Source organism: Oreochromis aureus, linkage group 11, assembly GCF_013358895.1.
Source record: "Oreochromis aureus strain Israel breed Guangdong linkage group 11, ZZ_aureus, whole genome shotgun sequence".
NCBI classification, from domain to species: domain Eukaryota; kingdom Metazoa; phylum Chordata; class Actinopteri; order Cichliformes; family Cichlidae; genus Oreochromis; species Oreochromis aureus.
In genome coordinates this window covers 31,984,342-32,010,029 of record NC_052952.1, presented here as the reverse complement: position 1 = coordinate 32,010,029, position 25,688 = coordinate 31,984,342, and the positions used below count along the sequence as shown (strand labels likewise).

The 25,688-nt window shown below is 39.9% G+C and overlaps 1 protein-coding gene across 1 annotated transcript; it reads right to left on the bottom strand.

Annotated features, from left to right (window-relative positions):
• Nucleotides 1-450: 450 nt before the first annotated feature.
• On the bottom strand, nucleotides 451-11,260 carry meox2a (mesenchyme homeobox 2a). The gene is made up of 3 exons (XM_031758571.2): nucleotides 10,369-11,260; nucleotides 6,073-6,245; nucleotides 451-1,595 (listed from the first exon to the last, which is right to left on the bottom strand). The coding sequence occupies exons 1-3, from the start codon at nucleotides 10,919-10,921 to the stop codon at nucleotides 1,377-1,379; spliced, it is 945 nt and encodes a 314-aa protein (XP_031614431.1). The 5' UTR covers nucleotides 10,922-11,260; the 3' UTR covers nucleotides 451-1,376.
• Between the last annotated feature and the right edge of the window lie 14,428 nt (nucleotides 11,261-25,688).

The following is a 25,688-nucleotide window of genomic DNA, read 5'->3' as shown; positions in this document are numbered from 1 at the left end:
ATTGAAGTTGGGCAATTTTTGCCTTTATTCAAGAGTTTAAAGGTAAACTTTAAAGCCTTTAAGAAAATTTTACTTACTTGCTTTTGTTTTCGTTACAGCAGCCAATCTCCAGAGGTCAGGGGAAAGTTGGTTGTGGTAGGTGAGGTGGCAAGAACATATCTGAAGGTGAGTGTGCTGTGACTTGTTTATCAGTTACATATATGGTCTGTTACATCCAGGACGATACTGTCCCCAGGTTAAAATTTAAGACAGTGGGAACGGGGACTATTTCATATTTGTAAATACTTTCTAAAGAATAATGCATGGAAATAAAGTGGCAGGGAAAATGGAAAAAAAAAATCATGCTCAAGCTGCAGGTTTGCGGGAGCAAAAAAATGCAGTGGTGCCTCTTAAACAAATTAGCATGCACAATCACAACGCGCTGAAAGATGAGATCAAGACATGAAATTATTTTCAACTGGATGTTGTAACAGAATCCGATCCTTTGCGGGTTGGAGCCCCTACCCTGCCCCCAGGCAAAGGTGATTTTAGTTTGCTCCCACATCACCGGCTTTCTACACACTCTGCAATTTTTAATTTGTTTCGGCTTCACTTTGTGGAACACACATTCATCACCTTGGATTCGTAAGTGTGGATGGCTGCATAAATGGGGGAAAAAAGTTGTACATAAGAAATTCCATTTACCACTGGTTAAATTTTTATTCAATTTGCAACAGACCCTGAAAAGGGGGTTTCAGGTTTGTTTGCAAAACATCATCTCCAGGCAGAAAAGTGTCAGCTTAAGAACCATCAGTGTTTATTACTGCATGAGCTGAATAGTCTGGGTATAGAATCGTTGTTAAGGTAAAACAATACTGATATTTATTTACAAATCATTTATATTAGCTAGGCAAATTTCATTTCCTGGCACTTGATTTGACCAATAACTCCATTACATTGTAATTTACAGTTTTTACAGTAGAAACCGATTGAGGAGCAGACTGTATGTTTAACAGTGCAAATCAAAGCCACAGCCTGCTTTTCTCAAGGCAAACATGGAATGTTTAAATGAATATGATTTCCAAATTTGTTTGTACTGTTCAGAAGAATTCTATAACCAATGATCTCACATTTCCAGATTAATAATGTTTTTTTCTTTTTTGGCATTTATTAAGGACTTTCTAAACCAATGGCACCGTCTCCTTTTATGTGCTCAGTTCATCAAATTTACATTTTGCCTGCATGACAACTCCGTCTCTACTATACATCATTCCTCTGTATATTTGTACATGTTTTTTAGCATCGTTGTATGACGATGGTGAATCAGCAAACAGCAGTCCTTCTAAGGACGGTCCTGAGGCGGAGGCTCCGGGGGCACAGGGTTGCACCTGTGTGCATCATAAGTGTGCATGCTCAGAGCTCTGGTCGCTGTCATGACTGTCTTCATTGGCTAAGGAGTCCGTCGAATGGTGGAGCGCCGCAATGCCAGAGAACTCTGACGGCAGCAGCGTCCCCTTTTTCACATTCACCAGTTCTTTCTCTCGAGCTGCTGCCCCCTGCTGGCCACCCTTCACTCTTTTCCATTTCATCCTCCTGTTCTGGAACCACACCTTCACCTGCAGAGGGACAGAAAATATCATTATCGTTGCACTTGAAGAGAGATTAAGCTCAACATAAATCACCAAGAAGTAATTAGGAGCCTTAATGCTCTCACCAGCAACTTTCTCTTAAAGTTTGGCAGCTATTTCTACACCAGCAATTATGTATGGATGTTCGGTTACATCTGGCACTTGGCGTCTACCTGTTTTTCCCTGACTCGACAGGCCCGACTGTATTTACGTCTCTCAGACTGATGATTAAGCTGTTGCTTAAAACAGTTTACACGTCAAATAGAAGCAGTGGCTCCGTTAGTGTCGACACACGCGCTCGAAGGGAGGGGGAGGATGAGATGGGAAGCCGAGCTTGCTCCTGTCACGCAGGGTGGAAGTGGTTTATTTTTGGGGAGTGTCATTCCCAGGGGGGTGAGCAGTCACATGGTCAGGAAGTTAGTTGACAGCACAAGCGTTTGTCTTAAATGTTAAGGGTGTACAATGGACTGAGCACCACCTCGGATTCTTCACAGGCTTTGAGGGCTTTGCTAAAAGCAGGGTTAGAAGGAAGCCGAGCAGCATTTATTTAGTAATATTCTAGTAATATTCTCAAGACATCAGAAAAATTTACTATTCAGACTCACCAGCAGTGTACCTGAACTGCTTAACATGACACTAAAAGTGACACTCAGTTTATACAAAATACCAAAGACCCTGAACTCAGGATTGGCTAGGTCAATCTACAGGTGTGAAACAAGCATAAAGGGAGTACTTATAGGGCACTTGGTTTTCTGGAAATGGCCTCTCTGGAAACACTCTGGTGCACTAATGTAATACAAGTACAAAAGAAGACAAGAACCACTGGTTCATGCAATTTAACTTTTCAAGTCAAATCTAGTTAAAATCATATTGATTAAAACCCTGCAAAGTTTGATTAGGTTTATCACATTTTTGTTTACAACATTTAATGACTGCAATTAGGTGTGTAGCTACAATCTACTCTCTTATCTACTCTCAATCTACAATAAACTCTCTGTTAAACCCAGTCATGCAAGGGATTAGGCGTTGGAGCTTTACAGCTGCCATCTTTGAAAATATTTCTGTTTTTGCAAGACATAAAACATCCATCAGATTTCCCTAAACAGCACACACAGCATAAATCAAGAACTGATTGCATTGCCAATATTTACCTCACTATCTCTTGCTGTATACTTCCCAGACCAAACTGAGGTCACACACAACATATGTTGCATGAGCTGACAAAATTTCACACAAATTTCCTGCTCTGTAAAGCCACGTAAAGATTCATTGTGATAGTCTTGGAGAAGACTGAAAAAAAGTTGGGCCTTTTCCTGAGTTTTTGCACCTTTGAAATGTGATGGAAAAGCAGAGCATGACTTATACACATTGAGGTACATTTCACATTCATGTTACAATTTTCATTTGCTTTCAGCCTGAGAAGCAGATTACTCTCAAACTCTTCAGTCACCACATTTAGTGGGATTCGAAGATTTCAGTACGTTTTCATGTAAACTTAATATACACTGTAGCTGTCTGCTTTGTTAGGTACACCAGCTATACTGCTTGTTAACACAAATGTTCATCAGCCAATCACATTGCAACAACTCAATGCATTTAGACTTGTGGGCGTGGTCAAGCAGATCTGTTGGTTAAATCCAACATCAGAATGGGGAAGAAAGGTGATTTAAGTGACTCAGGATGTGGCATGGTTATTGTTGCCAGATGGGTTGGTCTGAGTATTTCAGAAACTTCTGATCCCCTGGAATTTTTCCACACTACCATCTCTAGGGTTTACAGAGAATGGTCAGAAAAAGAGGAACTATCCAAAGAGCAGCAGTTCTCTTGGCAAAAATTGCTTTGTTGATGCCAGAGGTCAGAAGAGATAGTTTTGTGCTGATAGAAGAAAAAGAAGAAGAGCCTCTCTGAATGCACTACAAGTCACCAAAGAACGGGAAACAAAATTGGAGAACAGGATTGGAAAAACACTGGCTGTTCTGATGAGTCTCGATTTCTGCTGCAACATTTGGATGGTAGGGTCAGAATTTGTCGTAAACAACATAAAAGCCTGGCTCCATCCTCCCTTGTATCAACAGTTCAGGCTGGGGGTAGTGTTGTAATGGTGTGAGGGAAAACTTTCTTGGCACACTTGGAGTTCCGTCATACCAAGTGAGCATCGACTAAACACCACAACTTGCCCGAGTATTGCTGCCGACCACGTCCATCCCTTTATGACCCCAGCGTACCCATCTTCGTGTCCCTAACATGCTATGTCACAGATCATCTCAAACTGGTTTCTTGAACATATCAGTGAGTTCACTGTACTCAAATGGCCTCCATAGTCACCAGAACTCAGTCCAAGAGAGCACTTTTTGGATGTAAAGGAATGGGAGATTCCCATCATGCATGTGGAGCAGAAAAATCTGCATCCACCATGTAATGCTCTCATGTCAATATAGACCACAATATGTGCTTATTAAAGTGGTTGGTGAGTATAAACAAATCTCTATTCAATTTTGTTAAATGTACTTTTTTACAACTGTAGTTTTGCATATTCATAAAACTTTTAGTCTTTTATTTAAAGAAAAAGTACTTTTACACATTATTTGCATAACATGTTAAGAAACAAAGATATCAGTGTGTTTTTTCTGCCCCACACACCACACAGTTACAAAATCGCACAGTTAAACAGCATCACTGACCGTCTCATCCTATTAACAGCTAAACCTTTACAATGTCCTTAGAAGCACAAACCCTGGAAACCACATCAGATATCCACAAGAATCAAAGTCTAAACACATGACTGGAAAAAAAAGATAACAACACTACAGTACTAAATTAAACATTAACAGTCCCATGATCCTTTGCACTCGTGGAAATATTCCATTCTCAGAAAAGTCAAGTAGAAATTTTTAAACAACGTGTTCTATTATGCAAGTATGAACACAGCCCAGTAAAAACTAGGTTAAATTTAGTAAAACATAATGTTAATGAAATGAGGACATTTACAGTGCACAGTAATAGACCCTTGGTGCTACACTGGCCTATTTGCAGTCTTGACCTGTCGCCCACTTAAAACATTCGGTGGCTTATAATGCAAACAAAAAAAATTTGAGGCTCAACTGCTAAAGTCCTATGTCAAGCAAGAATGGGAAAACCTTTTCCCAAACACTTGCCGATTGTTGTTAAATGAAGGGATGATGCAATACAGGGAAACGTGCCCCAGTTCCAGTTTCTAACTGTGTTTTTGGTATCAAATTAAAATGAAATTATATGTTAAAAAAAATATATATATATGATTCTCAAATAGATTGACACACCCATTTATTGTCTTTTGTAATCTCTGCATTTAAATATATATCTTTTAAATTATTTGCATTTAATTATATATTTATTTACATTCTAAATGGGGGGACAGGGTCGTAAATCAAGACGTTCCTCCCTAACAAATCATCTCTTTTGATATTTAGGTTTTCATGCTTAGCAATGCACTTTAATTTGTATCCCTCTGTTTAATCTATTATACATTTTAGTGCAACTTTTTTACTTTCTCGTAGCAGACATATTTATAAGTGAAATCAGTAAGAGTAAGTGGTACTAAAATCATTAATGTGTTCCACTAAGCTCTGGAATTTAACCAACATGCATGCTAAAAATGCATGCAATCTAGCAAGTCACTTCCTCTCTCCCACTACCACTGCAAATACCAATTGGTCTCTGAGCACGGGCCGATTACGGTAAAATGCAGGCACATGAAATAAATAACAGGAGACAAATGGTTGAGGGAAGGAAAAAGTGTAATGTCTGTTGTTCTGTGACACCCGTTTGGAAGCTTTAACTCACACTTAGTTGATGCCATGCCAGCAATATTTTGCGGTTTAATATATATATATATATATATGTATATAAAATTTGTGGGTCTAATGTGGTGATTTGCTTCTAAGAGCATCTCATAAAACGTCTGTTTTTTACATTCAAACTACGCCTTATCACACCGCAAAATTTTGCTGGCATGGGGTCAACTAAGTGTGAGTTACAGCTTCCAAACGGGTGTCACAGAGCAACAGACACTACACTTTTTCCTTCCCTCAACCATTTGTCTCCTGTTATTTATTTCATGTGCCTGCATTTTACAGCAATCGGCCCACGCTCAGAGACCAATTTGTATTTGCAGGGGTAGTGGGAGAAAGGAAGTGACTTGCTAGACAGCACTTCCTTAAACCCGTCTCCCTGTCTTGACTGTGGATGGGCTGAAAGAATAGTCAGGAACATCTGGAATATGATAGTCCCTTCATACAGCCACATCTGGAGCACAATAGCCCTCACACCGAAGTTACAAAAACACAGTAGCAAGCTGAAAAGCCTCCTCGTCGTCCCGAGGCCGCCTTTGTTTTCACAACATGGCATTAATGTGCTAATGGGGGGGGTGGGGGGTCAATAATGTCTAAACCCAGGGGAAAACAAGCAGTGGTGGGTAGGAACATACTTGTCTTTCAGTGAGGTCGAGGTTGACAGCAATCTCGTAACGCCTTAGTCTGGTTAGGTAGTTGTGGTGGGCGAACTCTGCCTCCAGCTCTCGGATTTGCTCCTTGGTGAATGCCGTCCTCTCCTTCCTGGGCTTGCTGCTCACGTCTGACTTGTAATTCCCATCCTGGGACTCTGAAACCAAACACCACACAGGTTTGTGTTGCACTCAGAGTAGATTTATATGCAACAAAAATAAAAATAAGGCAAATGTTACGTGGCAGGTGCAAATCAGCAGGGGGAGAAAAGGGGCAAAGTAAGAGAAACAGTGAGAGCTGTCAGTCACACTTTATTGTTCAGACATTGTTTATGAATACTTTAAGTGGCTGGAAGGACTCATGGGCGGCAACACATGTGTGTCTGCACGACGGCAGCTGTGCTATTACAATAGGCTGGCTCTTTTACTGTCAACATGGATGTAATTTGGCTTGAAGAAGTCTGCTGCTCCAGCTTTAATTTTTATATCAGGAAAGGAAAAAGTGTCTGAAGTGCTGCTATTTGCATTTATTTTGATCCTACTATTTTTCAACTGTGTGTCTTTTGATTGGAATTAAGTTTGCAAGTTTCAGAAAGTCAGCAAATATACTGCAGTCATAAGATCAGATGTGGATATGTAAAATCCGGGAAGCTGCAAATGAACGTCTTTAAAATTGCATATACCAGTAATACAAATATGGGCAAAGTGGGAACTTGGAACAAATTATGCACTTCCTTAAAAAAAATATAAATTCCTAGCTTGTGACATCTCCACTTTAATTCATCATGCCAGAAAAATACTTTTTGTTTTGGTATTTCCACAAACTTTCCGAAGAAAACACATACGGCTCATTTGCCCTCCAAAACTTTCCTATTGTGAGCAGTCTTTGTGGTTTCTCTGTTGGACACGCTTCAGTTGCACATTGCACTTGAAGGCAGCAGCGATTGCATGCTAATTCATCTGCGGTCCTGTTCTGTCGTGTGTGTTAATCCAGCAGGTCTGCGTCAAGCCAAACTGTAAATAGTCGTGCAGCTCAGAGCCAGACTCACAAACGGTGCAAAGTGTGAAGCCACGTAAGAGAGGAAACTTCAACTTTAACTCAGATTTGTCCCATCGGGGACCCCTGCTGGTTCTGTTTTTCTGTCATAAAGAGGATCTTCCTTCTAATTAAGTGTATATTTTCTCAAGCAAAATAACTCCCTTGAGTCTGAAGAGAAGATGAGAGGTAAACTGAAACTGCCCTACAAAAGTTATATTTGTATGGTAGTCACACAGTTTTAGAGCCAAGGACAAACAAAACATATATAAGACTGCAAGAATTCCCTCACGGGTTTTATGAAATGAAACCGATCATTGCTTGACCCGCAACTTGTGTCCAGCTCCCCCTTGACCTTGCCTTTCCCTCTCTGTAATTTCAGTCCCTTCGCTCCAGTGTGTGTCTTATTGAAGCAGGCCTTTCAGATGTGTTCATCCACTCTCTCTGGTAAACACAGACATTGTGTAAAGAGAAATAAAAGTATAACAGAGCCAGCTGCTCCAGACCAATAGGCCTGGAGCTGAAACAAGCAGCGGGCTTTTATGACCCAGCCACTACACCACAGCAATTAGGTTCTCCCTGTAACTTTCATCTCTCCACAAAAAAGCAGGAATAATATGAGAAAAATACATGCGCCCAGACAGGGCACATCGTTGAGGGTTCCCAAATGAACTTAACGCATTACAGGAGTGACGCTTTTAAAAAATAATGTAAGATTGGATGGATAAAATGATGATCGGGTTATTTTTCTTATGCTGGAAACATAAGCACTGGTTGTTTCCCTTTACTGAAAAATTGATTTTTTATTTTTTATTTTTTTTATGCACAAAAATGAATTCAAACACATCAACGATGCCGCAATGTTTTTTTTAAACTGCTTTAAAAGAAATTTCGAATGCCAGCAAAACGCCTTCGGCACTTCACTCGTCTGTTTTACAACTCTGCCTCAACAAAATAAGACTTGAAGCACCTTTTATTGTTCCCCACAGAAAATCTAGTAACTTTTAAAGAACGACCACTCCCTTGACAGTACTGTGCAAATGTGACCGAGAAACTCAGCAAAGGCCCTCTGCCGTCACTGCAGCTGAAAGTCTGCAGCAGGTTCCCCAGAAACCAGACACACGGACTCATCTCATTAGCCGACCCTGCGTCCTTCCTTAAGGAAACATTCACAGTTGGGTATTAAAGACAGAAAGCCGAGAAGCTTCATATTTGAGCAAAAAGGGGGTAAACTCTAGCATGGAAACGAGCTCTCGGGTTTTGTTATTATTTCTGTATCTAAATTCAGGTTTCGCTCAAGTTTCTCGTCCAGATGGTGAAACCTAATCAGAGCTCTATCTCATGCAACAGGCAGTGCTCTGATATTTAGACAGCTGACTGAGTCAGCAGCCTAGTTAGCCCCAATAATCAGCGTGATTGGTGTTAGCGTTGGGAGAATGCGCTGCACATGTAATGAGTATGCAGTGACTATTGTTGCAGAGGAAGTGGGATCTGGAGGCAAGGGCTCAGTTTTCCAGTGATTTGACAAAAGAGGAAAGGGAGTAGGAGGTAGAGTGATGAATTAATGGGTTAAATGTACTATTTCAACATTTTGCATGTGGACAACTGGACATTTAGTGCAAAGGAAAATAAAATGTTGAAATCTGTCATTTTATGTTGTAAAATGGCAAATATTTCAGTTCACTTATGGAGTTTCTAATAATCACCACGGAATTTGGATTGAAAGCTAAATTAGTGCCAGTGGTGTTTTTGTTTTGTGTTATTATTTAAAGTCAGTCTAAAGTTAATCCTGTTATATTTCCCTAACTTTTGGTATATAAACTTGTTGTCAGCTACAGCAACACCCAACCAGTCAGAGGGGGAAGAAACACACTCTCCAAGTATCCTGTGGAGATGTGGGAATATCACCGGTCAACTGCAGATGATGCACTGCGAGTACAGAGACCTTATCCAAAGGGTGCAGGATTAGCAATGACAGGCTGAAATCCTCAAATGGACACAAACTGGCAAGCAGACTTTCTATGAGAAACTCTCACTGATATCACTTTGCTAGTGAGATTTCTTGCGACTCGACCCCGGCCATTTATCATCATGTGATTGATTATTGTGGTGCCTGCAGGTTGCAAAGGTTTTGCAGGTCATCAGCTGCTTTATTATCAATTTAAATATAGTATTAAAAAGGTGTTTATTTATTAATGATTTGTGAGAAGTGTGCTTTTTATAATTATCTGTGGTTTTGAATTTTTAAATACATTTGTATGAATGAGGCCCGATTCAAGAGCAATTAAATGATTATACATGCATAATTTATGGGTGATTTTTGGGAGAATCACAAATGTAAAATTTAACAAGAAGGTGTGTTAAAGCTCACTGCCCTCGGGAGCTTTACTGTCCTGAACAACTGCCTGTAGATAAAAATAAAGGAAACTTGTAATGGTCTTTTAAATTTTGTAGGAATTAAGTGGCGTGTTTTTTTTGTGATAATAAGATCATTTAAAATAAATGAAAAAAGGTCAAATATTAATATGATTAGCTACATATATTTTGTAACAGTAGTAAGTTCCCTATCTAAACTTGGCCTTTGTTAAACATGACACTGCAAATACTTCCCAGTCTTTCATTTTACTTCAGTAAACCTGAGATTTCTTTTAACTGCAGTTTTTAGTAAATGAAAACAATTTGCGTCCGCCCGGTTGTTTAGTGTGCCATGAGGCACCGGTGTAGTCTTTTACAATCCATGACATTAATTCTTTACTGCCCTCTTTATTCTCAGCTTTCTAAAAAGTGTTGCAACAAACCAGATGTGATTTTTAAACAAAACATGCCAGTAGTCAGATGTGCCTGCACACTTATGATGTGGCCTTTGCTCCACGCTTCAGTCCGCCTGTCGCCTCCCGCCTTGCTGCGTGTCAGCCGGCACCTACAAACCGCTTTCCAGACATTTTTTTGTTTTTGTATCAGAGCTGCAGAATTCCCAACAGTTGTGCTGTTGAATGATTTAGAGTGATGTGTACAGATGTTTCTGTTATTCTTGAGCTCTGTGTGGAATTTCTTAAATGCTGATATTTATGTTAAAATGTTTATCCAAGTAAAATAATGAACAAAGACATTTTAGAAATGCCTCCAAAGTATTTTACATGAAGTCTCGGGTTGTGCAATGTGTCAGCTTTAAAAAACACACGAATGAAATCTCTGCCTTCAGAACTGCTTCACTTATCGCTTCGGAAAATCCCAGCTTCTCTTACCTGAACTGTCACTTTTCCTCTTGCCGTTTCTCTTCTCGGCCTCAGCAGGTGACAAAGTCTGTCTGCCAAAGTCTGCAGGCACACAAGAGGCCCCTGTAGGGGTGCTGCCACTGCCTAGACTGGGGGTGCTGGCGCACATACTGGGCCCACCGGGGTGGCCCAGGTCTGAAGGCGTGGGCCCATTGTCGTGAGATGAGTGGGAGTGTGGGTGGCAAAGGCTGTGGCGAGTACTGCTGCCAGGTGACGGCATCTGCGGGATATGCCAAGATGTATGGTGCTGAGGTGGGTGGTGATGCTGCTGGGAGGGCAGGTGGCCGCGGTGAGGGTGGTGGTGGTGCTGCCCAGGAAACAGGCTGTCGTCACCCGGGTAGCTGGAGATGATACAGGGCGAGGGTGAGGAGGTAGAGGAGGAGGACGACGAAGAGGCCAGGTCAGGGTAGGAGACATGGTCCGAGCGTCCGTGAAGCGCCAGAGGAGACTGGGTGAAGGCGGGATGCAGGGCCTGCGCCGGGGCGTGGGGGCTCCGCAGGCAGCCGAACAGTGTGTGATCCATTGTGTGCAAACACACACACGGCCCTCCGGGAAAGGTGAGAAGGGCAAGCGTAAGAGGCAATGTTACTAAATCAACCAAAATCAGAAAGATCACAAGCGCATATCCAAGATGCTTCCCTTTCTTCCTTGACTATCCCAAAACTTTTCTCTTCAGTTAGGAAAAAATAGTCAGAGCAGCAAGTAAAATGTGTTTTGAAATGGGTGTCCTGTGGTAATCCAGAGCATGCGGCCAGTTGCCAGGCTGTACAGGATAAACAGTTAGCCCAGGACAAGCTGCAGCTGAGCCTCTCAGATGTCAGGAGGAACACGGGACTGGAGCTCGAGGCTGGGAGCAGAAGGAGGTTCCTAGGAACTGCAGAACGAGGGGAGCCAGCGCAGGGGATGTTATAAATAGGGTGTAACGTGAGAGGGAGGCTGGGTCATAGACTGCATACGCGCTACTGACCACATACATATGATCACCCTCCAAAAAGCACAGCATAATAAATCTGTACTATTAAAATGGCTGAGCCTCAGGAAAGAAGGCAATTTATTTTGGACTTGGATCTGACCTCGGGTGGCCATCTTTTTTTCCTACAAGAAAACAGCCTTAATGGTTCATGGGTGGGGCTGGGGGAGGGAGAGGGAGGTCGTATGAGGGGAAGGGAGAGAGTGTGAAGAGAGAGCAAAGGAGAGGTGTCAGAGGTTAACTCAGCGTGTCACCCCATCTTTGTCAAAAGTTGGTGGTAGTGGGCAAGGATGCTTGTAGCGTCCATTAAAGGTCACTTTAAGCCATCACTATCACGATCATGTGATGTTAAGAGAGCTATTTTGTCACTGCAACGCAGACTTGCAACTTATTGGAAACAAATATTTTGGAACCAAACTTTTCATAAGTGAAAGGAAGGCTAACGTTTTGCCCATGCTAGACTTAGAATGACCACGGTTCCTTTTTAATGTAGTGTAACCAATCATTTTGTGAATGTGACTTTTTTTGGAAATGGTGTTTATCTCATTTTGAAATGAAACACATCATTAAACCGATATGGATACATTTCGACTTTTGATACGAGGTCGTGAAGGTCACAAATCTGCTTCCTGAAATAACAAACTTTATTCCACTATTTTTTATCACCAATAATTGCCGTGGCAAATGTGGAAATGCTATTTTATACAATTGTAGATGCCAACACATTATTTTTATATAAACTATGCCTGTAACAATTTCTATTTATATATATATATATATAAATTAAATATTAGTATGTGGAGCGTATTCGTGTGTAGAGAAGGAAATGAACAGAAGGAAAGTTGTTCATAAATTTTTTGCTCCTAACATTAGTGTCTCTCTTTAAATTTGTTTGGCTATAAAAGAAAAGTCATTCTTTGTGAGAAGTAGGGGGAAAATAGCAGCTGGGAAACAGCTGTGAATGTGTCACTGGTTTCTCTTATTTTCTCTAATTATTCATATCCAGAGCTCAACTAAAGCTCAAATAAAATCAAATAAAATTCATTTATTTTTCTCCTGTCAACCTCATTTAAGACAGAAAGTCTTGGAAGAAAAAGATGAGACATAATAATGATTTGTAGCTGTATGGTATTGACCTAATGGGGGAATTATAAAAATCTGGTTCTATGCAATTACATTTTCTTAGTCACGTAATTTAAAATGTAACACTTTGTGTGATATTGATGGTTCATATAATAGAATTAAATTGTAACTTAAGTGTTTTACATTTTCGGTGAAATACAGATGAATGATCGTCTGATAGATATCTCCTTTCCTTCCTATTTCTGTTTTCTAAAATTCAAAAGCACACTTGCACACTGCCCGCAGTATGAAATAAAAGAATACACAAGATAAATTAAATCAATATAATCTATAAAACAAAATTAAAAGTCAAAGCTGCTTCAGAGCTTTCATGGCTCAGCCAGGTTTTAGAGGGAGACGGTCACGATGACTCCACACTCTAGGGATCCAGTCAGGCTGTGCCATGGGGCTCTGTGAGCCGCCTGAGAAAGGAAATTAATTCCTCTTTGAGGGAAAATTACTTTAACAGATAGCATGGCGGAGGCAGGCTGTAACTTTGCCGCTGTCGCTCCCCCCCAGTCCCTCCAAAGCCTCTGAAGGCAGCAGAGGCAGCGCAGCAGAGGAAAGGCACCTTAGGTGAGTGAGTGTCAAACTCTTCTACTGTTTATCTTACAAATTAAGGCTATTAGCAGGTTAGCCCAGGCTATATATTTGCTCAGGGCCTTGAGCAGGTATTACTACACACGTGTTTCCAATCCTATTGCTGGTCTCGCTACACCGATGGCCTGTGGCGTGGGTGTTTTCAGTCGGTCCGAGTCTTTGGCCCTTGTGAGCTTTATGAGGCAAAATGTTCTTGTGTGTGAATAAGTGAGAGAGTGTTGGTGTGTAAAATAGGGATACACTCGTAGTTAAAGCTGACATCTTTTATTGTTAAAAAAATGAAGGATCAAAGAGTCTTATTGCCCTCATAAAAGCAATTAAATATTTTACACATTTTATATATTTAATTAGCTTCTCTTTTTTATAAATTAAATGTAATCCCTGACACTGGTTACATATTGTGCCTTTAAGAGCGCCTAACCCTAAAAGTAAACGTCACTAGTTTGTATTCAGTGAAGATATTTAGTGTCACATGATGGTGTAAATGAATTTTCAAATGTGTTCGAACTCTGAAATTTTAAAAAACCCAACAACTCTTATTTGGAAATAAGAATGATGATATTCTGAATACTGGCACAAACCGTGGTGCTGTAAATCCACCGCTACCTGTGTTGGCCTCCAAAAGCACACATTTGTCTGACTTTTTATGTGATGACATGTGACATGACGTTTTAAGGCGAGTGTGTGTGTAAAGCATAAAAAGTTCAAAAGAAGAGGCTACCAAGAGGCTGTGTTTGCGATGATCTTAAAGCGGGGCTCGGGGCAGCATGTTTTCTCTCCAGTACACAGAAACTGAAGGTAAAAGACCTGCTGCTCAACCTGTGGCTGTCAGTCAGTCCCACAGGCAGGACACATTACAGCAACCACAGCTCAGTGCCACCGTCACCAAAACAAACATGCAGCTACCACTTTACTCCTTTTCTTATACTAATTTAAAGAGTGTGTGGTGGTGTTTAAAGTTAACATCGTCATTTGCTGCTAAATTACCAAACTTTGTCTAATTGCTGAAATTTTACCAGCCAGCAACAGTGAAAGTTCTGGCTTTTGCTGAAATGTAAAACAGTGAAAAAGTATATCTGCCTTTCTTTAACATGTTATTAAAATTTCTAAGGGTTCTTTCTTTTTTTTCTTTTTTTTTTTTTTCTTGTAGGCAAAACACAAAAGAGAGCAAAAATTAGAAGAAAAGAATAGAAGGAAGCTGTGTAGTTGGATTTAAAAGCCCCTGAGAGCTTGGAAGGAAAAAATCTTACCTGGAAACGCAATAGGCCAATACAGAGGTACTACACAGATAAGCACACAAGCAATGATATGCTCAAAAGCAAACAGAGCAAACAAAAATCCAACAGAGGCATAAAAGAAATAATGTGTTGAAAGTGTGTTGTATGCATTAAAGAAATGAAAAAATGAGAGAAGGGTAACGGTATGTTTTCATATTTCCTTTATTTAGCATGTAAATGAGCCTTATATGGCACCTGGCAGTGAACAAAGATGTTAATATATTTGTTAATATGTAACAAATATGTCATTATGGGGCTCATATCCTTTTTAGGAGAAGTTATAATTGCTGCCTTTATGTCCACATGCAGCAACTTTAGAGTGTGTTACAAAACACTATATATTTATATACTGCATTTAAAAAGAAATCTGCTGGCACACCAGCTTACCAGACTTTATGATAAAACTAAATCCTTTCAGTTATTCTTGCTGCCACTTGCTGCACTCACATTCCCAAATTTAACGGGCCCGGATGTGTAATATGCTTCACTACAGAAAAGCTTTGATGCCGGCTCTCTCGGCTTCAGAGTCTAATATGAGCATTTAAAAAGGCCCAGTGTGTGTGTAATCAGTATTAAACTTTTTCCTCTTGTTTTAGTCTCCGGCTAATATGGAAACATTTCAGAGTGTATAACACTCAGTGAGCCTCTAAAGCGTGCAGCGAAGTACGGACGTGATAACCGAAGTGTCTTTGTAAATAAGTAGAAACCTGCAGAAGGTAGAACACTGATTTCTCCTTACCCAAGATGGAGTGAGTACAGTGATTTTTATTTAAAAAGAAATTTTATTATTATCCCTTTTAATAAAAATTGCAAGCAAACGTGTTGGAAGACAAGCAATTTTCACGATTGTCATCAATAGAAAATCCCTTTCAAATTAGTAGCAGCAAGTAGTTTTTCCTCATTTTTGTCAGGCTCCTTAACTTGAACATATTTTTAGGACTCAGATTCTTAATAAGGAGACAATACTTAAATGTGCTACAGCTTCGTTGACAAATACCATATCACACTGAGCTGATTTTGTGAGTAATAACAGAACAGGGACAGTGGCTGTGTCGGGATGAATGTATGCGGGTGGTGTGGAAACTGTCGTCGCTGCTCATTTCCTTTCAAGCTTCAGCCGCAGATTTACAGCAGTTGTCAGGAATATTGTCCGTATGCAGGATCGCGGGATGTCAGTGATATATGATGAAGAGAGACAGTAAAAGTTGTCTCCGTTTACAGCTCAATTGCATAAAGAGAACGGCAGCCCTCTCAGGGAGTGACAGTAAGACAGCATAAAGAAAAAATTGTGACGGCTTTAAAATCATTTTGTCATTTTCAATCGGACTAACTCTGGCTTGAGATGGGAAAAATACATTTGTGTTTTTACTCACATGAGATTCGACGCATTTCTGTTTACATGATAGGGAAAGAATGTATTGTTTAAACTCTGAGAAGGAAGGTTTTTCTGCTTAAAATGCACTTGTTAAACAGAAACCTTTAATTTTTTTAATTTAATAGATGCTCTTTTTTTTCAAAGTATTTTTTTTAAATATTGCTGCTGCTGGGAACACTCGCACACTCCAGTTTTTCCTGTTACTTTTGTTTTGCTTGAAAGAATTATTTGGCTCCTTTGACAAAAATGTACAAAATTAATCTGATAGATTCAAAACATAAGCTAAAAACAGACTCATTTTCTCCCCCCAAAAGGTGTTATTTCAAACATAACACAGCGCTGATGATAATGCCTCTGCAAAAATGTGTCTCTAGAGTCTGTTATGCTCCTCTAATGGTGTCATCTAACTCACTTGCTGCTCTTAGGTGGCCATTTTCTGTGTCTGTAATGGCCGTGGACAGCCGGGGTGAGATCATCATCTATAATGGGGGGGTTGGTTGGAAATGCCTGGTGTGATGGTTCCCCTTTGCCTCCAGCTTGAAGGAATTGGAGCCTGAGTAGACGTGTGTGATGCTGTGCAGGGCCCCCGCACCCAGTCAGACCACACCTCAAACAGCCCGGGGTCGCCACACTAAAACCTCCATTTAGATCTGGACCCAGTACAACCGCCAAAACCAAAAGCGGCACCGGCTTCAGCCAGCCGCAGTGCTAAGCTCGTTTCCTCCCAGACTAAATTTGTAAACGCCCTCCTTCATTTCGCCCCCTTCACACTCCTCACCATCTCCAAACGAGTGGGAATGGTTGCCAGGCGGGGAACAGCTCCAGACTTCTCAATTTGTGAACCGGCCCATTAGTGATTTTTTATTTGTTCGATTTGATCGCCTGCCCACCTACCGCCCAACCAAAACCACCCTGCGCACTACACTTCCTGCTCCACACTATAGCACATAATGCTGCAGGCCTGGTCCAGTCACTGTGGAAGAGCTCTGGTCGTATTGCATCACTCCAGCATCCCTCTGATGGTCCAGCTTCAACATGCTGTTTCAATAAGGCAAATCATTCAGAAGAGTGAAGTCAACCTTTTATGATTTAACGGCTTCCTTCTCCCTTTGGGTTCTTGGGGGTTTCTGGATGATTCCCAGAGAATTTGTTCCGTCGACTTACCATACGGGGGACCGACTTGTTTTCTGACTAATGCAAGTCAACGTGTTAGGGCTGGTAAATCTCATTAACACCTAATCCAGTGCCATCGGTCTGATTTCTGCTCAGCATCATTATTATTTTCATAGTGGATCAATGATAGTTTCATTTACAACGATGTCTCTTAGCAGCTACGTTCATACAGGACTGATTTGCAACAGCTTTGGAAAAAACTATTACATAACGCGGAAATGTTGTTCAATGAGTTGCAAAAATGTTGGTGTTGAACTTGTTTATGGGTGGTGGATTTCATTTGCTTTCTTTCAAAATACCCTCCAGTAAAATATCCTTCACTACTCAGCTTTTGTGCTTTTGTGCTCAGGCACTGGCACCTCTTGGAAATGATTAGAAGAAGGATAGTCTGGTTTAACAGGGAAAAAGGTCCACAGCAACTTCAGCCAAAAAGATGATCTTTTCCTAACTTTAGTCTAATCTTTATTACCAAATCAAAAATGGATGGGTATATATGCATTGGTAATGTTACTGATTCCAGCGTTTGTCTATATTTTACTGGCTTCAATTTTTTTTTTGTTATTGTTGGGTTTTTTTAGAATGGGAAAAAAAATCAAGAATTTCATCCCACATAGTAATATCTGAAAACTGTTGAGTCATCCAATGAATCAATTCCCAGATTAGTTATGCTTGTACTTTAACCTGGTGCTCTAAAAGCAGGCTTAGATCACATTTTCTAGCTAATGATAATAAAGTACGGTCAAAAGACCTTTTTACATGCCAATATACTGCATACAGGGTTTTTTTAAAGTAACATTGCATTTGAATTTGAACCAACATTTTTTGCTGCAGTGATCATATTTACATGTTCATCTCAAACAAAATGACTTTTTTTACTTCCAGTTGTGTAAGGTCAACATCGATTTTCATTTTGTCTGTATTTCAGCTGTTAAAGCGTTTTCTTTGTTCTGTCCTGAGTAAACCTCTTGTGTAGGGGGTGTGGGTGTGGCTGTGATTGGCTGATGTCTCACCCTCCTGTTAGCTTTGTTGCACCTGTTAAGGTGGGACAAATAACACCAATATCATCCTCATTAATACACTTTCTTCACATTATTTTTCTTTCTTCACATTTCAGTCTGACCAGATGTCTAATCAATCAAAATAACTGAAAACAGCTGTTTGAGTTTGAAGAGGAATTAGCTGCATTTTATTTCATACAGCCTGACGGTGCCCCGCGTTCTTGTTTTGATGGATATTTATCAGTGAAAATAGCGCAACTTTAGGAACAGAGAAATTACAACAAGAAAGTAAAAAAAAGTGAGACTCATTTCATTAATATATTTGTACATTGTGATTAAAATATGTCTCTTTGGATTTGAGAAGAAAATCCTTTCATCTTTAGCATGTATCTTTGTAACATATGTCTGACATATTGTTGCTTGCATGTCTTGTTCTTTTTATCTTTCTTTGTCTTTTTTGTCGAATAATTAGATTTTGGTAAGTTTGTTTGTTGCAAAGGTACTTCGTGATGGATGTCTGTGGGATTAAATGCCATTTTGCCATGTTTTTACAGCCGTACACTCTACTGGTGGTCTGAATAGTAAGAGCTTCGCATGTCTTTGCATTATGATCAAAACAAATTTGTTGGTTTAAGCTTTTGATCATGAGCATCTGCAACACTTTCAAGTGGTTTTAGTCTAGAAATAGAAAAACGCGTCTAGAATAGCAAGATAGACTGCAACCATAGCATCAGTCTTAAAATCCAAACTGAATCACGTTGCTAACATAGTTCAGTCACTTCTTGTGCTGTGATTATCAGCCGTATTATATTCACTTACACGTATGTGTTTTGTAGTTGTATTATCGGTGTGTTTGACTTTATATCCAGTGTGTAGACCACACTGTGTGAGACTGTTTTACAGAGACTGTGCTCAGTTGCCACACTGATCCATCCTTAGCACTACCAAATCGCTCCACACCGTGACCTGAGGACCTATAGGTCCTGCAGTCTTCCTGTCCATAAGGTCACAGGAAGTGCAGCAGGAGAACAGTGACCTCCACTGGTGGGTTATGAGAGTGATCTATGATTGCATACATATGAGTGTGATTTTCATGTTGAAACATGGGAATAGAAAGATAAATGAATGTGTTTTTTCAACAACAAGACAACCAGCACTGTCTTAGTTTCCTGTGTTTGTGTAAACATGTGTTGATTATACTGAGCTTTTCAATGTGAACCCAGTAGCAGTGAGCACTCACACTCCATGGGTGGCTGGCTTTTTTTCTCCCTTTTTCTCTCTCTCTAGCCTTTCCCCTTTTCTGCACTTTCAGGTGGAGTTTGGGCTGGTTCTACCTTGTGGTGTAACTCAGGGCAGAAAATATTATTTGGTGCAGCTCTGGCCAAAACTAATCTATTTTTCCTCTTTGGAAGAAGAACGTTCCGGTTAAGTGAACAGTCACCTGAGATTTTTCCAGAGTCTCCCTCAGTTGATTTGAATTCAGTAAAATATACCCTTTAAAAACTGAGCACCGTGGTCTAAGCCGTGCTTCAGAGTCATTTGAAAAACTTACTTGTTTGATTTTGACAGAACAATCTAGCCAAATGGACTCTGCAGCCACAAATGCGACATTAACTAATCAATGCATGTTGCTTGGCCAATATGATCAAGCCCTTTTTGGTAGCACCAATTACCCATGAACGCCTTGGTTAGTTGTGTAGCATGGTTCAGTCATTTCACGCAAACTTACCTCAGGCTCCCATAACAGAACCAACTGCATCACTCTGATCAAGTCCAGAGACTCCAGAGACTTGGGAAACTGGTGAGATTTTTTTATTTCCTAGTTTTAGTCGGTCTCTCTCTTCCTTTCCTGATGACAGACTAAAATATCTTACATGGTGGGTGTCACTCCTGAACCTACCTACGGTGTTTAGTCCATTTTAATCAAACTCTGGTTCATTTGTGCAGATTTGTACGCAGTAATCACACTCGCACTGATTCCTAAGAATTGTTCATTTCTGCCAATGATTCATCAAGAACTACAGTAAGGTTGCTGCTCCCCTCACAAAATTCACATCACCTCAGAAACCTTTTTTTAAAACAATTAAAGTAAACCGCAATACATTGCAGGTTGCAATAAAATAAACTGCTACCTCTTTTAAATAACAGGAAAAAAACATTGTTATGGTGTAATTATTTTACGTGTATTCAACATTGCTATCAATTTTTTCAAAGAATGTCTCTCTGTGCAAAATGGGTTTAGAAACATAAACAACTGTGGGATACTGTTTGTCCGTGATTTGGACAGCCCAGTCCAGCCCCCCACTTTGGGAACCACTGGCTTAATTTAACAGTTCATTGTGGAGGTGGATGCCTCTGACTCTGGTGTGGTTAGGCCCACACGATAAGTTACATTCCTGCACTTTCTTTTCACAACATCTGAATTCTGCTGAGCAAAGCAAAAATATTGGGACCTGCAAGCTGTCAGCTGTGGAGTGGAGGCATTGGTCGAATGGTGAAGTCATTCCTATCTGCAATCCGCCAGACAACTAAACTCCAGACAGGCAAGGTGGTCTCCGTTTTTTGGTCACTTCAGGTTTAGCCTTACCTACTCCCGTGGTTCTTGCAGCATTAGGCCTGATGCCCTCTCATGAAAGTTTTGTCCAGAGGTTAAACTTTTGGAACCTAAAGCAATCCTACCACCTTTGCGTGCTATTAGCAGTCTGCCATGGGAAATTATCCGTGAAGCAAAATGACCTGGTTATGAACATGACCATGGCCATCCCTCCCTAAGCCTGGGTCTGCCTGGGTTTCTTACTGTTAAAAGGGAGTTTTTCCTTCCCATTGTCGCCAAAGTGTTTGCTCTGAGGGGGTCATCTGATTGTTGGGGTCTTCTGTTTTCTCTGTGTTAATTTAGTGTTTTTACCTTAAAATATAAAATGCCTTGAGGCAACTGCTGTTTGTGATTTGGTCTTATAAAAATAAACTTGAACAAATCTTCTAAGTTTGCTCATCTTTTGTTCTAAATAAACTTTCAACCTCCACTAAAACAAGCAGCTTCCTAGTTCAGCATGTTTACCAGTTACATAGACATTAGTGGACTTCAGTTAATTTCTTAGCTGTGGAGAGTCTTTCCTCTAGCCTTAAGAGCTATTCTGAGTTTGACCTCTGGGTTTCATCCTACAAATAATGGTTAGGGCCTGGACGCTGCTTTACAATGTGTTGTTTTCTTAAATCCTTCTGTTTGGAGTTCACAGTTACCCTGGATCAAGTACGCCAAAAATACTATGACCTCCTTTGCCACCAGACCCTTTGAGACCTCCCTGGGCTACTGGAAAATACTCACCTGCAATCCTAAACTGGCATGTTATGTTTTCACTTACCTGAAACTCAACAGCCTACACACCCTCCACTGCTTCCTGTATTTCCTGAAAAAACTCCCTATTCTGCCTGTTCTGGGAAAAAAGAAAAAAAGGGAAAAAAAAAAAGCTAAAGTACTCAAATCAAAATCGCTGTTAAAAAAAAAACCTCAGTACTACTCTGGCCATAATTAATCCATTTCTCATCTCTGCTGTCTGGAAGAAGACCATTTCTGTTCTGTTAAAAGAGGCTCACCTGAGATTCCCCCTACCCCTGATCTGAAATACCATAAAATAAACCTTTTTGAAAACCTGTGGTCTGGCTAGTGCTTCAGAGTCCTTTGCAAAAGTTACCTGTATTGGTTGTGACACACATGGATCCAAATAGACATTAAAGAATATCAACTTGAACCACTCTTTTATGTTTATATAGAAAGGGGCTCTAATTTTAAGCTAGGTCTAGATATTTACACTTAACTGATTTCTAATCCAAATTAATAGACAGAAAACGCGGCATTGGCTAGTGAGTTCTGGTATCTTTTGTTGTTCTCTCTAGAGAAGCGTGCAGAGTGCACAATATTTCGATTTCTGGCCCTGAGGAGTTGTGGAAAATATTCGGATCATTTACTTAAGTAAAAACACACCACCACTCATCTCAGATTCAACCTTGATAGCAACGAAATCAAAGTCCCTACAGGCACAATAGCCCCTGTTAGTGTTACAGTTCATTATTTTATCATTTAGACTGTTATTTTTAATGTACAGTTAGCTGAATAAGAGATTCTCAACACAATAACACAACAATATATGACCCACAATTGAGATTCTTATTCCCCTAGAATTAAATGGAATTTTATTACTTTTATCAAATTATGATATAATTATATTTACCTACAGATAATTATCAGTAGCTACACTTGAATAATGGGGTAACAATTCAAGTTTTTACAGGAAAGAATAAGTAATTGTACTGTATTTCATTTTAAGAAGTCATTAACCAGGTGTTTTACAGGAACTTTGGGGAAACACATTACCCCAAAGTTATTATCAGAGTGCAATCGGATAGTCAAAAATCATGCATTCCAAAATAATGCATAATTACAGAGAAAGAGTAGGAAGTTAAATCGATCCATAATACAAAAACTACCTTATCTACAATGTGAGGGGGAAATATTGTCGATTTTGGAAGTTATGACTTAAATTACTTACATTACAATTTTTTTTATTTCCTGTAAAACATCTGATGTTTCTCATGCCATAAAGTTATTGACAGTCTCATTTGTGTCTGCAAAATCATAATTGTTACCACCTTATTTGACTATATCTACCAGTATTAAGTATAGGTATTTGTATGTAAATATATTTAAATATATTAGTCATGGGCCGTATTATAAACTACTACTGAAATGTGCAATTATCCATGAAAATGACTAAGCTGGTTTAGTTACACAATAATAGAACTGTTAAAGCTAGCAATAATAGCTTGCTATTATAGTGCTAGCGTAAGTTAAGCATTCCTGGTGTTGTGACAAAGTGTCCAATAGTTAGGTGGTGTGAATTCTTTCAGCTTCTTATGCTTATGGGGTTTTTTATGTGGCAGTAATTTTTGTGACTAATTCAATATAAGTGATCATTCATAAACATACTTTTTGCAAACTATGCAATATCCAACTGTGTAATCAATAAAGAGTCAAGCACAGACATATATGCACATATTAATTTATTTATATTTTTAAACTGCTTAATCTGTATTTATTTATTAGCAATCTTCTTTTATATTTTCAGTTTTTTTGAATTGCTTTCCATGTTTCTCTTTAAACTGAATGGGCCAGCACATAATTTCATTGTATTTTGGGCATAACGATCATTAAAGATTCTGAATGGAAGTCTAAGGAGCTTGGAAAGAAAAGCGTCTGGACTTATTTAAGTTGCTTTAAAACGTTTCACCTCTCATCCGGGAAGCTTCTTCAGTTCTGATTCTGAATGGAACTGTTGAAATATTCTAGTCTGTATCCTACGTTCATTATTTATATAGATACCTGCCACTGTAGGCAACAGTTTAGATAGACTGAAACATTATAATTTACTACATATTTCAGCATGTGAGAGCTTGTCGTCTCTGTCACAATAATATCAGTGAAATTAAAATGTGATCATAAGCCTAATCTTAAGCCCATATTTTAAAAGTAAACGTTGGCTTATCCCACTATATATTTGATCTATTGGATTAGATCTTTTATAATACAATATTTATGTGAAGGTTGCCAATCACTAAAAGTGCAAATTGTTAGATGATCGTGAAGAGATACAAAATGTTCCTCCTCTGGCATCTCCTCTCCGTGTTCTGACTGAGCTGAAATTCCTCACTCTGCTCAGTTTACATCACAGATTGTTTTCTGCTGAAGGCATGTTTAAAAATTCAACACTGTTTGCTTGACATTTATCTGCCTGCAAATAAATAGCATGTCTCCCCAGCAGCTCTTGAGTCAAGGGTTATTGCTGCTCGGTGTCAGTCTGATTTAGCTCTTGCCCAATAGAAACCCTGTGACCTCTGCATATTTTGCACTCAGAGGGGTCACTGGCTGAGCCTCCCGGGAGCTGTTCTGCTCTCGGTCTCCTCTCACGCTGGGAAGTGGAGTTCCCAAGCATTTCCCCTGACTGTGGTCCAGAACAATCCCAAGTCGTCGCCCAATCAAGAGACTGGAGAAACAGCCTTTTAGCTTTGTGGACATGACGCATGGCCAGGACAATAGGAGGATACAGAGGCATGCTGTAAGGGTGCAAATACCAGCAGGGTTAAATAGGTTGTCATACAGCGTAGCATCGATTTCCTGAATTTTATGTGGTGACACTTTAAGCCAGCCGAGGTCCTCTTCATGTTTTGCCCTATTAAAAATGATGACCCATAAAAGAAACCCTGATAATATATAAAATGTGTTGCCCGTGGATCGTTTCCATGGGGAGTCACGCTATAAACTGACCAGAGCCGAGCCTTTCTGTTGCCTGCGTGTCGTGACATCTGTTGAAATCATAGCCCTGTATTCAACAGGACCCTGTCCTCGTCCTGTTTGCAGTTGCTGTGGAAACAGGGTAGTGTGCAGGAGGTAGTGCAGGGTTTGGTCCAAGCTCACTGGGACTGAAGAGGAGGCGGCGGTTTGGACGGGATGGACTGCATTCAGTTCCAGGGCTTTCCAGAACCTCCCAGGGGCTTCATTAAAACAAAAGGAGGAGGCGGAGGAGGAGGAGGGACTTCCTGTTGGAATGCAAGAGACCAACCATGACCGCATAGGAACTGCAATGTTTAATGTGCACTGAAGGACTACACTCAACAGTAATATGGTATATATCTCTAAAGATAATAATACCTATTCTGAGCACAAACCTGCTGTAATACAGAAGTATAACAACTTTGACCTCTAGTGATGAATAGTAAGGATTACATAATTATCAATTACACCTATTTCATCTAAATTTAAAGTCATACATAAACTAAATGCTGTGTTGCAAATATATGTTGGCTCATAATAGCCTGTCTTTCTCCTTTTAAAGTAATCTCCTGGCACCTCATGCAGACTCATATGTCACCTTTTTCACCTTTGAAGGCAGAGCTGATTAATAAAATTTTTGTCTTACAATATTTGCAAATTGCAAAACAGTTATTTTATTGCACGCTAACACACTGTTCACACATTTTTTTGTTTTTTGAGCTTGATTTAAAGCTGCTACATCATAGCCGCTCTTAAAACTTAAAAAGGACCATTCTTTATTTGTTGTGTCACAAACCACAATCAGCTAATCATTTCTTTACAATCTCTGTGAGTCTTTGGAAGAATTCAGTCATCGGCTTGAAGATAGTACACTGAACAGCAAATATTTATTTCAGTGTAGTTGTTATAGCAGTAACATGATACTAACTACCCTCTATAATGTTTGTCATTTTAAAAACAAGAGTCATCGTTTGCCTAATGAAATGCTGTTAACATTGCATGGCCTTTGTTTACACTTTGTTTGCATGAGAGATAAAAAGTCTGCCTCAGTGGCATCTGAGCCTAATAAATTCTGGTATTTTGCAGACAGGGAGCCAGGTCCAGAAATGAAACCAGCCATTGGAACGCAATCCTGTTTGGGCCCAAGTCTTGGAAAGAGTTTTGTAGAATTCAAGTGAAATGTGACAGTACACTAACTTTTCCACTAAGCCCTTGGCAACACTTTCTAATCCTGGGGCATCAAATTATGCCATCCTGTTAGATGCTCCTGGTTTTGTTGGGACACTTACAAGATGTTAATTAGTGCTCTGCCAAATGTAGACACTAAAAGATACTGGGTCTATTTACATTAAGCCTTGATTTTACTCTGTTGTGGACACGGGCACAGACAGCTGGATGGCTGAGTAGTGATTCCTGTTATACTTCTTTGAAGTCCATTGCCTGGTGCAGC